Raw genomic sequence first — 12,328 nt, forward strand, 5'->3', positions numbered from 1 at the left:
GATGACCATCCAAGGCTAAATTAGGGAGAAATTCTTTTTTGGACCCACGCCGAGGACCTCTTCGTCCTCGGCATACTAAGGATAATTTTGGGAAGGGACAAGCCCAGAGCAAGCTGTCACCTCCACACTTAATGCATTCACCTAACCCCTCTGACCGCATTAATGGGGATGCAACCCCTTAGCAGGGCAGCGTTGATCAGTGTGAACCACTTGAGTGTTGATAAGGCCTCTGATATGACGGACGGTCAGAAGAAAGGCGAATGGATGATCAACAGATGGAAGAACGAGATAGGATAATGAAGACTATATAAAGAGGAGTGAGTAAAGTTAGAAGGGGGGGAAAGAAAGAAGAGAAAGAACAAAATGGGCTCCTCGACCATGGGACGAGGAGCACCCCCAGTTGTAAATAGTTCTAAGTATTTCTTTTATAAAAAAGAGAGTTCATGCTTGGTGAACGACAACCAGCGCCTAAACCTTCAATCCACTATCTACAAATTTATTATTTGGGCTTGTTGGGTTGAGAACCCGTTCATACTCCAGGTCAAATCCAAATTGAGCCCCTACAATTTTTAATGAATATACAAAAATTGTCTAGTTTGATACCGTACATTTACTTATATATATATATATATATAACTTCTTATCTTTTATCAAAGTTATGAGTAGTGACAAGATTTTTAGACTAAAATTCATTTAATATTGTGCATCTTCAAATAGAATCACTTAAAATTTTCATTTTCAATATAAAACTACCATATTGTCTATCAAGGTGAACAAAGAAAATTACAATAGACCCAATAAGGGTCCTCATTGAAGAAAGAAAAAGAAATCATGCTATCTCTAAGTATTTAGGCTATGTCATGTAGGTAGATTCGACCAATATGTAGGTGGTGAATGTGGTGTGTGTGGGCAAAGAGGTCGATCAACACTTGGCAAAAGAAAGATAGAATGAGAGATAAGTAGAATATATAATTTCATACAAGTTTTTGAAACCTCATAATTTTACATGTCATTATTATAATATTTTTTATTAATTTTAATTCTATTTTATATTAAGACCCTCCATTAGAATCTTGGGACATCATTTATTTTTTTAAAGTACAATATATAATTCTTTATACAAATACAATCTAACAAATGTTTAATGTTTGAATATATAGTTTCACATACAAACACAATTATAATAAATGCTTATTAATAATAATCATAATTATTAAATTTTATATTAAAAAACGATATAAAAAATTGATATTGTAATAGAATAAAAGAAAAAAAAGGTAATTACAGTCTCTTCCCTTGAGATTTGAGGAAATGACACTCCATCCCAAACTTTGGGGGAAAAAAAAACACTTTCTCTCATTAACGACCAAACTTTGTTAAATTGATAATAAAAATATTGTGCTTTTTGCTCAACAACAAGTCTTCAAAATTATTCTCCATTTCATAATTAAAATTCATTGTTTTGAATTTTCAATTAAAGTGTATTTTTAAATTATTCAAAATGATTTTGATTTTTCATTTTCTTTTTTCAACCGGCTGAGGAGAGATTTTTCATAAACTTTGCATTTTAATTATAAATTTATGAGTTATGTTTTTATTAATCATGATTAAACTTTGTTAAATAAAATATTATAAAAATTTATAATATTCTATTAATAATATAAGCACAAGGGAGAAGTTTTTTTTTTTTTTTTTCAAAACTCAAAAAAAAAAGTTTTTCTATTTAAATTTAAAATGGAGTGTCGGCTCTTTGTACGTAAAGAGAGTAATTAAAAAAAAATAATACTACAATGATGACCAAGAAGAGGAATGGGGGATGTAACAATTTTTTTTTTTAATTTTTTGAGAAAGTTGATGTAACTTTTTTTTTTTTTATTAAAGAAAGTAGATGTTGAAAGTGTATAATAAAAAGTTTTCTGAAATAGTTTGGGCATATTAGTAAAACCCTTGAAAAATAAGTCCAAATCTTCTGTCTCATCAATTAGACCTTGAAAAATAGTAATACAGACAATGTCAATAAGTCAAGTGAAGTGAGGGGGCCACCGAGAGGAGGCCTATACGTTAAAGTTTCCGAATCCCAATAACACACCCAACTGTGTGAAAGTGAAACAAACCTGTTCCGTATGCCACCGTATCACTTAGTTCACTACCTTCTCTCTGGACTCTCTCTCTAGACCATAATTACTGTTCTTCTTCTCAAGTCTTAACAACCATACCGCATTAAAGCAATACCCATTTCCAAAATCCATGGATGCTTCAGCAGCATCCTCAATCTCCTAGCCTTTCCTTTTCATCTGTCTGACACCCAATTCGTTTTTCTTTGAATAAAGCCTTTAAAAATGGGCATTGACCTCGAATCTTTGTCAGAGGCCACTTCAGGGGCCGTTGGAGCTCTTGTTAGCACCACCATCTTGTACCCTCTTGATACCTGTAAGACCAAATATCAAGCTGAAGTTCGAATTCAACATCAGCAAAAGTACAGGTTAAACTTTTTCCCTTCTTGTTAACCTCTGGGCCCCACATATCTATCTTTGTCAAAGTTTAGATTTTTTTACTTAATGAGTTGGATTTGAAACTGGGTTTTCGGATGAAACATCAGGAGGGGTGTTGAGTTTCAAAATTCTTAGCTCTCAAAGTTTAAAACTTTGTTCATTAATATCTGTTTATGTTCATAAGATGGGATATTGCAAGCACGGTTTGATTGCTATGAATTTAAAAGTTAAAACTTTGTATTCATAAGTTATGATGTTGTAAGACTATGGTTAAAACATTTATAGGACATGGTGATTATGTTGACTAAATCTAGATAAGATTCGAATTGGGAGAGCACAGATGTTATTGCACTGCAGTGATCACCATGAGTTATTGTTGAGAAATCGAAGAGTACTAATCTAATTTGGATTGATGATGCTTTGAAAAGTTCTAATTTTTTTATTTTTTATTTTTTTTTATTTATCAAAAAAAAATTAGTGTTACCCTGATCAATATGCTTCCTACTATGAATGTTGTTGTAGTTTTTGGAGTGGGATTATCTTGGGTTTAGAGAATAGTATGTTGTAACTTCAGGGCTATTGATACATTTTAATGAGAAGGACTGAGGATTTCGTTTGTTTCTTATCATCAGAACTGTTATTATAATCTCCCTTTAATTAATTAAGTATATATTTGTGGGAGGGTTAAGGAGAGAGGGTGGGAGGAGTTTGGTGGGTTGAAGAAGTCCATGGCATTGCATACTTCTGTATTAAGTTGCAGTAGATAGGAGAAAATTAAATTTGGAATCTTTAATCAATTTCAAATTAGATTGATTTATTGGAAGATTTCCGTAATCCACTAATTTCCTCTCTTAACAATCTAATAGAACCTTATTGTATCCAGTAAACGAAAGGGTTGTTATTGTATGACTCGATAAGTAGTGAGTAGGGTGTTTGCTTATTAGTCCCTAAGCTAGGTTAAAGTACTCCTTTTGTGGAGGGTTGGGACTAAAAACTATAATCCCTATCCATTCATCTCCTTCTTTGCTTAGCAAAAGCTAATCCAAGTATATTTAGAATGAAACATATGATGCTTTGAGTTCTTTTACATGATTATTTGGTAATATTTGATGTTTTCCTTTTCAGTCCTTTTTTTAGTGCTGATTATCTCCCACAATTTTATATTGGGATAAACATATTCGATATCAATCATGGACAATTGCATTAATAGAATCGATTGCACTCGTCATCTAAAGTAGCTTCAGTTTTTAATCAATAGAAAAGAAGGATAGCTGACTCTGCGTAGGTGTTTTTACAATGAATTCTTCATGCAATGCTTCATATATGAATTACTGTATTCTAAATTTGATTTTTTCAACAGTGTAATCAGTGACCCTTGTTCTATGCCTAATCGGTTATGACTGAAAAATAAAAAATACTGCCTTATGTGATGCAGAATTTAATTGCTCTGGCTTGTGCAGGAATATTTCTGATGTTTTATGGGAAGCAATTTCTACCCGTCAGGTGCTCTCATTGTACCAGGGCCTTGGGACAAAGAACCTTCAGTCCTTTATTTCACAGTTTGTCTACTTCTATGGATACAGCTTCTTCAAAAGGCTGTACTTGGAGAAAAGTGGAAACAAAACCATAGGAACAAGAGCAAACTTGATTGTTGCTGCCGCCGCCGGGGCGTGTACAGTCATAGTCACACAGGTGAGTTATACATTGACTAGTTTTTCTTGTGAAGGGAACATTTTTTTGTTCTGTTTTCTTGATTTTGTCTGTCTTGGGTTCTTACAAATTACATGGTGCTTGAGCTGTCAAAGGGGGTTAGATTAATGCCCTTGTAGATAAATGATGGTGTGCATGTTGGGGCTCTATTCTATTGCATGACATATATGCCACAGAGATTAATTGTGGGGAGGTGGATCAAATGGAATGGATCCCTTTGACATCCCAGCGCTTTCAAGTGAAGAGCTATTATTACATGGTGTTGAGAAGAGGGAATTCTTTCCCATGGTAGAGGAGTTGGAAAGTTTGCGTACTACTTAGTGTGGCATTTTTCTTGTGGTGTGTGATATTGGATAAGATATTGCTAAGGAAGGAAATTGTGATTATTATGGATAGGTGTTTTATGTGTAAGAGCCATAGATAGAGTGTGGCTCACCTTTTCCTACATTTTTGTGCAGTGTCTTGGGAGTTATAGGCATTGGTTTTCTGTCTATTTGGTGTTTATTGGGTAATGTCTATTCTATGTTGCATTTGTTGTATTGTTGGAAAGGTCGCTTTGGCAAGAGAGACAATAGCTAGATTTTGAAACCTGTTCTTTTGTGCTTAATATGTTGCTTGTGAAGACAAAGAAATGTCTGTTGCTTTGAGGGGAAAGAGTTACACACACTAAAGTTGAAGTTTTTTATTTTGGAGGACTCTATACATCCGGACTTCTACTTCTCACACTTTCTCTACCATGGATTTCCTAGAGTTTGTGGATTCTTTGAGCTTCTGATAACATTTGTTTAGTTCTTGTTTTGGGCTTCTCCTTTTGTATGCATCCTATGTTCTAGGGTTACGCACCTTTGCACTTTTCTTCTAATGAATGTTTTTTAGTTATTAAAAAAAAATGTTGGGGCTCTATTCTTGTCATGCCATTTAAACACTATTAAAATATATATTTTTTATTTTCTTTAATATTCAGTGGTTGAATGTACTGTCTAGGGGAGTATCAAGAAAAGGACTTGCAGAAATAGTCACTATAAGAATGAGGCATGACAATATTGATAGTAAGAATTTGAAAGTATGCCATACCCTGAAATCCTAAAGGTGATTTTACATATTTAATTTAATGACCACTCTCATATGCAGTTAATAAGAAAATAGTCCAATTTGTGATCACTTAACCAAATTTAAGAAAAAGAAAATGCTGTTAATGACAAAATAGACCACTTTGTAGTTTCAATCCTCAATGTTTAGATGTTCTAATCTCCGGTTTTACCTTACAGCCCTTGGATACAGCATCCTCAAGGATGCAGACAAGTGAGTTTGGGAAATCAAAAGGACTTTGGAAGAGCCTCTCAGAAGGTACTTGGACTGAGGCATTTGATGGTCTTGGCATATCTCTTCTTTTGACAACAAACCCATCTATCCAGGTACACAAGTTTGCAGTTCAGTACACAGATTGTATTAATGTCTCACATATAGAGTAGGTTTGATTTCCTTTTTTTTTTTTTTTTTTTTTTTTTTTTTTTTGGGGTAGAAAGTGGGTTTGATTTCACTAGTTCCATTTCAGCTTCTTGAGGTTATGTTTAGACAAATATGAATTTTATTATTATTTTTTTTTTTCTGAAAAAATTGGAGTGGACCATGACACCTCATTGTAGCCATAGCCATATGTTCCATTGAAGATGGTGACTCCTATTTATGGTCTTTTTACAACTTGGAATATTCACTTTCCCTTTGTGTGATTGCTTAAAGTAGTAGATTCAAGCTGCAAGAAAAGACAAATCAGCTACATTTTAGAATTGAAAAAAAAAGTTTGAAGACAAATAAAGCTAAAACTAGAACATGTTTTGTACAGTACACCGTTTTTGATCAGCTAAAAGAGAGGCTATTGAAGGGGAAGCTGAGCAAACAAGCAGCTACAGAGTCATCCCCGAAAGCTCTTTCTGCTTTTAATGCTTTTGTGTTAGGTGCAGTTTCAAAGTGTGTTGCTACCTGCTTGACTTACCCAGCTATCAGGTGGGCAGTCAATCCAATCATTCCTCGTGCATTACATGGTTTAATTCACAAACTCATCTTTTCTGCAAGTTTCCATCAAAACATGCAGATATCTTAAAAAAATATGCATTGCCCTTATTCATAGGCCTCTTCACAACTTCATTAAAAGATTTTAGTTCATTGTCAACAGGTGTAAAGTCATGATTCAGGCTGCAGAGTCAGATGAAGATGGGAACCAAGAAGCTGAACAAAAAGCCCAGAAGACAGTTTCAGGTGCAGTCTACGCCATTTGGAAAAGAGAGGGCCTACTGGGTTTCTTCAAAGGATTACAGGCCCAAATACTGAAGACTGTGCTAAGCTCAGCATTGCATTTGATGATAAAGGAGAAGATTACAAAGACGACATGGGTCCTAATGCTTGCGCTGAGAAAGTATCTGTTTGTCACCCGCCCCAAACTAAAAGACACTTGAATTAGTGATGAGAGTGAGTGCTATAAGCGTGGAAACCTCATTAATGAAGAGGCTCCATAGGATTTGTCCACCTTGGAGGAGGAATTATGCAGCAGCATCCAATAAACATTTGTGTAGACCAGGTTGTGTATCTCAAAAGGAGAATTCAAATTTGTAGAACAAGGAAATCTTCTTTTTCTCTTCTAATAGTCATTCAATAAATATTTTCACGTTTGATGTCTGTCTTAATCGAAATAAAATATTCATGCAATTTCCTTAGCTAGCACATAGATTATGAATATATGGGGATATTTCTCAACTTGATGTAAGGTTTTTTATTTTTTTTAGTTTTGGCATCTTCTTGGGAGTTAAAACTGCCTTCGCAAATGTGTGTATATGGCTGGGATGAGAGGAATAGAAATATGAGGATGATTAAAACTTTTGCATTTTCTATTGATTGTTCAGAAGGAAACACAGAATTCTCAAAAGTTCGGGGTTTAGATGGGAGAATATTAGCAGGGTTTACATAATGAGGAATCGTAGCCAATACTTCCCAATATTCTTGCTGTGTTTCAGTTTCTAGTTTAAGGTGGAAAGCTTTTCTTAACAACGCATGTAGGATATTGTTTCGATTGATTAGAAAGAAAAATAAGTTAATGATTCACTTTTAGTACAATTTACAAAATAAAGCATTCACTTGATTATAATATACTGTTATACAAATGCGCAAGTATGATTCAAGTATTTCACATATTAACCTCACTAAGATAGCTACTCTTGGATACACACTTTCTCTACATACACATTACACAGATACATTTCACAGGGCGGCTGCACGCATACACAGACAACTTAGGCTTGCTTGACTCATATTTATATACCCAAACTAACAAATCAAAACAGTTTTAGCTTTTAAGATATTTTTCACAAATATAAATTACTAGGCTAAGATATGATCAATCCTATTCAATCTCAAAAAATTTGGGACTGAGGCTTGATTGTTTGACTTAGAATGGAAACGCAATAGACTAGATATCAAGATACTGAAAAGCTCTTATACCAATTGAGAGCAAAACAGAAACGCGAGTGAGGCTAGATCTTGTTCTAGCTTAACGAAACCCTTAAGTTCGTGAGGGGTTTTTTGAATCCACAAGGAGAACATTGGAATTCACCATAAATAATAAAGCCACAAATTTATTGAACATAAATTGTTAAATTCGTAATAAATCTTGTAGGAAAACTTATTTTGCAAGTCAAAACTAAATGAATCTTAATTGATGTCCTACTATAATATTAACAGGACTCTAATTTGATTATGAAAGCCTTAAAAACACCTAAAATCAAGGAAACAAAACCCTAAAAGTTGAAATAACGAAAATTACATAAAAATACAAAATTTATAACGATAAAACTTAAACCCCATATTTTGTCCTACATCATTGTTATTGTTGTATGCATTACGAGGCTCATAACATCCTCCCTCAAGCTGCAGGGGTAGCGCTGCTCTCAAAAAGGAAGGAAAGTGACACCATCCATATAGGGTAGTAAAGCTTCTGGGATCTCAACACCATTTTCCTTCTGGTAATTTTCAAGGATGCAACAAATGGTCCTCTCGGTTGCTACGAGGGTAGAGTTCAACATGTGAACATATTGCTTTGCCTGTTCATCATTCTGTGACCAAAATTCGATTGACACAATAAGCTAAAAAATACTATACAGCAGTAGAACATTCATTCAAAGCACAAATTATTAATAAAAACAAGCAGCAAGTTGATCTAAAATTTATATTTAATGAGAATAAAATGCAGTGTTAAGTAATCAGGACCTACCTTGTTCAACCCATAACGAATTTCTAGTCTCCTGGACTGGTAGTCAGTGCAGTTCGAACAGGCAACAGTTTGATAGGGGATCTTTAGCTGCAAACAAAGAGTAGGTAAATTATTTTTCTTTCTTCTTTCTGGAAAGGAATGTTGCTTCATTCACTAGAAGAATAAATGAACAATAACAGATTAAGAGAATGCTATTCTTCACAACTGTAATATTCTAGCTGCCCATTGCAACAACTGATGAGGCACAAACACTTTTTGAATTAGAGACATCATGATGGTGATTATGTTTCCAAAAGAGCATTTCATGTCAGTTACAATGAGGAGTTGAACTATGTATTGCAGTAACTATAAAAAGCAAGCAAACAAGATAAATGCACTTTTTTTTTTTGCAAGTTTTTGGCATACCTCCTGGTAGAAATCCTCAGAATTTGTGATCATTTCCTCATGCATTTCCCAAGACTCATTACCATTTGGGCTGGTAATGCAAAATTGCTCCACCTTCTCAAATTGATGAACTCGGAAAATACCTAGAGTATCCTTACCATGTGAACCAGCTTCTTTTCGGAAACAAGATGAATATCCTGCATATCTGTGAAACCACATTGTGTATCAAGAAGTAGGAATAACTAAAAATATTGGACGAAACATGACAGCAATGATATATTCTTCTTAAAAAAAAATTGATACATTCTTCTTACCTTAAGGGCAATTGCTTGGGATTAATCCATTCACCTTGGTGATAAGAACACAATGGTTGCTCAGATGTTGCAATCAGATACTTTTCATCTCCCTCACCAGTGACCTGTGAAAAATTAATTTGTCCCAAAGGAAACAAAATATTGAGTAGGAAGAATGGTTGAAAACTTAGAAATTGATATAATGGGCTTTAACAGAGTTAATGCCCTGAAGAGGTATGATTTATTTAGACAACAAATGAACTTATGAACCAATATTAGTAACAGTTTGTGTCATCCAGGTCAGGTTGGTAGAGCCATAGGAGTAATTGAACATTTTATGTTTTTATGCCAAAGCACTACGGATCCATGCAGTAGGGCGCTTAGGCAAGTTGCAGTTAATCAAGTAATTTGTTAAACCAATTTTTGAATAATATTTCAACATCCAACATGCCTTGAGCATGAAATATACTAGGGCCTTTTTTCTTTTTTCTTTTTTTTTTTTCCTAAATTAAAAAGGGGTAGGGGCCACCAGTATTTGGAAGACCCTGATTGGGTGTAACCACAGCAGTACCTCCCTGCTGAGGAACCAATGATTGAGAAGCCTAGACGGGGGAGGGTTATCATAGGTTCTCCCTCAGGTAGGTTCAACCATAGCTTAACCTCAGCCCCACCAGGTTCCAGTAGTATTAGGGGCCTTTGTTAACATGAAGCACTTGTATTTCTTAATCAAAATAACATTAGCCTCAACAGGATCTACAGAATGTTGCAATTAGTACCTTGTAAAGCTCTTCATCAAATTGAGATAGTTGAGCGCACTTAATCATAACGTCTTTTCTCATTAAGGAAGGAGTCTGCATTAATGTATAACCTCTTCTTCTTAGCAATGACAAACCAAAGTTTATTAAAGCCTGATTTAGAAGTACTCCCATTCCTTTCAAGAAGTAACCTCTGCCTCCAGCTACATTACGACCTACACAAAGTGCATGTGAATCAATAGATATTAAATGAAGCATATAATACCCATAAAATGCATCACTGACTTGATAAAGTATCTATATTGTAGAACCACTTATACAACAGGATATGATGATTACTATGGATAGTGACATGAGACCTACCATTTTGTTAACCATTATATTTAGACAAAACCTTTCAATTCGCTGGACAAAAGCTAAAGGTGATAAAAATTGAAAATTAAATGATGTTTAATTTAATTGGATAATGATATGTACTAAAACTGAAAGGAATTTTTTCTTTAAAGATATTCATACTAGTCTCCATCTTTCCCAAGTCTAAAACTGATAAAACTGAAAATGAAGCCATTAGTGAAATGTAGTACTGCATCCAAAATCAAAAAGGCAAAACGAATCTGTGCTAGAAGTCATGATGCTTTGCGGGGAAAGAGCAACGGGGAAAATAAACACCAGTATCCAACATCATCAATTATATTCAATAGGATTGAGCTAATTATATTTGATATCACCTTGGTGCAAGAAATATTGACTGTATTAGACACAATCCTTTATTTATAAAGAGAGCAAGATGAATCTAATTCAACAATAATAAGCTTCTAAAAAAATGGAAGAAAAAAATGAGTCAGAGACTTCAAGTTCATATCATGTACCTTTTCTAGTATCTGCAATTCCAGTCAACTCCATAAGCTCAACATGGTTCCTTAGATTTGGTTCCATTCGTTTCTCCCCCCAACACCGAATTACAGCATTATTTGCCTGCAACAAGAACAAAATCCTAAGAAAAATAATATATGTATTGTTAGTATGGTAAAGAAGCAAGCTGTAACTAGTCATGTACCTCATCATTGGAAATGGGAACCGAGGCATGGACAAGGTTTCCAACTGTCCCCAATTTTCTGTACAATTCATCTTTAAGTTCCTGAAATTGAGCTTCTTTCTTCGCTGTCAATTTCTTGTTCTCTTTTGTATTCTTTATCGTTTCAGTTGCATCTTCTCCTGCCTTTTGAATTAGATGAGATACTCAATTTCACACCAGAAAACTAGAAATAATGGGAATTGGTTATGGACATATATATATATGTAGAAACATAACGAACACAAGGCAGGATAAAGAGTACTAACTAGGGTCTTTGAAAGGGCATAAATTTTCAATTAGCAACAATAACAATCAAGCCTTAGTTCTAAAATTTTGAAATCAGTTACAATCTTATAGATTTTCGATAGACTAGTTTGCTGAGATAATATTACTATGGTTATTGTGTATTGGCCCAAGTGGTCTAACTTAATGTAAAGCCCATCTAGGGCTAACCCTAGATTTTTGGGGTCTATATAAACTTCATCATATAATAACAATGTAGCCGCTAAGATTTACACCATGGACATAGGCTGAATACGTAACTTTCGTGTTCTTCTTCTCTCTCATTGCTTCCGCTCTTATTCTTACAACTTACTTTTCTCACTCTAATTTCAACAAGACTAATTAGGGTTGGTATAAATTTTCAATCAGCTATATAACAAAAATTCTATTCAAGTTGAAAAATAACAGTCCTAGAAAGCCATTAACAACAAAAGAAAAAGCTTGAAAATCCAAATAGAACTGCAAAAACGAATCCAAAAATAAAACTCAGAAAATCTGTGCTTACTATTTTAAGGCGGGCAATTTCCTTGTTAATCTTATTGAACTCTTGGCGCAGATTATCAAGCTCATATTGACCTGACCACAAAAAGTACAAAACTCAAAAACACTACTCTAGCATGTGCATGCATCAGTTAAAACTACGTATTTTTTTCTCCAAAAAAAAAAAAAAAACAAGTAGAACAAAAAGTGAGACAAATTAAGAAACATATACATTGTCTCCGTTGTTTATCAAGGTGAATGATTTGATCAACGATATCAACATCAGCATATCGAGGGCGCTGAGATTCACGTACAAGATTAGGGTTGTTGTTGATGTCGTCCCTGTCTTCCCTGAAGAGGTTGTGGTCCAACATGTTTACTGTGTTACGTAACAGACAGACACAGACCAATTAAGGAACTGCCCAGATGAAATTAAACAACGATGAAAAGAGATTGATGGTTTGAAACTACTTACTGCTCCGAAATAGTATAATAACTAGTGTGCAATGGATAAAATCTTATGAAAGTATAGTTTATACATTATTAGTTAAAAATGAAAATTTATTATATGTGGGTTTCAGTTAGCTCAACTGATA

The 12,328-nt window shown here is 34.2% G+C and overlaps 2 protein-coding genes across 2 annotated transcripts; one reads left to right on the plus strand and one right to left on the minus strand.

Moving 5' to 3' along the window:
• The first annotated feature begins 2,089 nt into the window (after nt 1-2,089).
• Nucleotides 2,090-6,875, plus strand: LOC112023484 (peroxisomal adenine nucleotide carrier 1). The gene is made up of 5 exons (XM_024056084.2): nt 2,090-2,482; nt 3,953-4,184; nt 5,471-5,617; nt 6,046-6,206; nt 6,376-6,875. The coding sequence occupies exons 1-5, from the start codon at nt 2,340-2,342 to the stop codon at nt 6,653-6,655; spliced, it is 963 nt and encodes a 320-aa protein (XP_023911852.1). The 5' UTR covers nt 2,090-2,339; the 3' UTR covers nt 6,656-6,875.
• A 1,265-nt stretch (nt 6,876-8,140) lies between these two features.
• On the minus strand, nt 8,141-12,106 carry LOC112023490 (serine--tRNA ligase). Its single transcript, XM_024056089.1, has 9 exons — nt 11,965-12,106; nt 11,758-11,828; nt 10,953-11,114; nt 10,765-10,870; nt 9,917-10,110; nt 9,162-9,265; nt 8,869-9,052; nt 8,464-8,550; nt 8,141-8,305 (listed from the first exon to the last, which is right to left on the minus strand). The coding sequence occupies exons 1-9, from the start codon at nt 12,104-12,106 to the stop codon at nt 8,141-8,143; spliced, it is 1,215 nt and encodes a 404-aa protein (XP_023911857.1).
• Nucleotides 12,107-12,328: the final 222 nt, after the last annotated feature.

The sequence above is a fragment of the Quercus suber genome, unplaced genomic scaffold, assembly GCF_002906115.3.
Source record: "Quercus suber isolate HL8 unplaced genomic scaffold, Cork oak 2.0 scaffold_7, whole genome shotgun sequence".
Lineage (NCBI taxonomy): Eukaryota > Viridiplantae > Streptophyta > Magnoliopsida > Fagales > Fagaceae > Quercus > Quercus suber.

Bases quoted from the DNA above. Each gene is read 5' to 3' on its own strand.
- LOC112023484 (XM_024056084.2), top strand. From the start codon at position 2,340: ATGGGCATTGACCTCGAATCTTTGTCAGAGGCCACTTCAGGGGCCGTT. The intron at 2,483-3,952 runs GTTAAACTTTTT...TGGCTTGTGCAG, and splicing joins CAACATCAGCAAAAGTACAG to GAATATTTCTGATGTTTTAT. The intron at 5,618-6,045 runs GTACACAAGTTT...TGTTTTGTACAG, and splicing joins CAACAAACCCATCTATCCAG to TACACCGTTTTTGATCAGCT.
- LOC112023490 (XM_024056089.1), bottom strand. From the start codon at position 12,106: ATGTTGGACCACAACCTCTTCAGGGAAGACAGGGACGACATCAACAAC. The intron at 10,111-10,764 runs GTACATGATATG...CACTTTGTGTAG, and splicing joins AATTGCAGATACTAGAAAAG to GTCGTAATGTAGCTGGAGGC. The intron at 9,053-9,161 runs GTAAGAAGAATG...GTGGTTTCACAG, and splicing joins CCCAAGCAATTGCCCTTAAG to ATATGCAGGATATTCATCTT.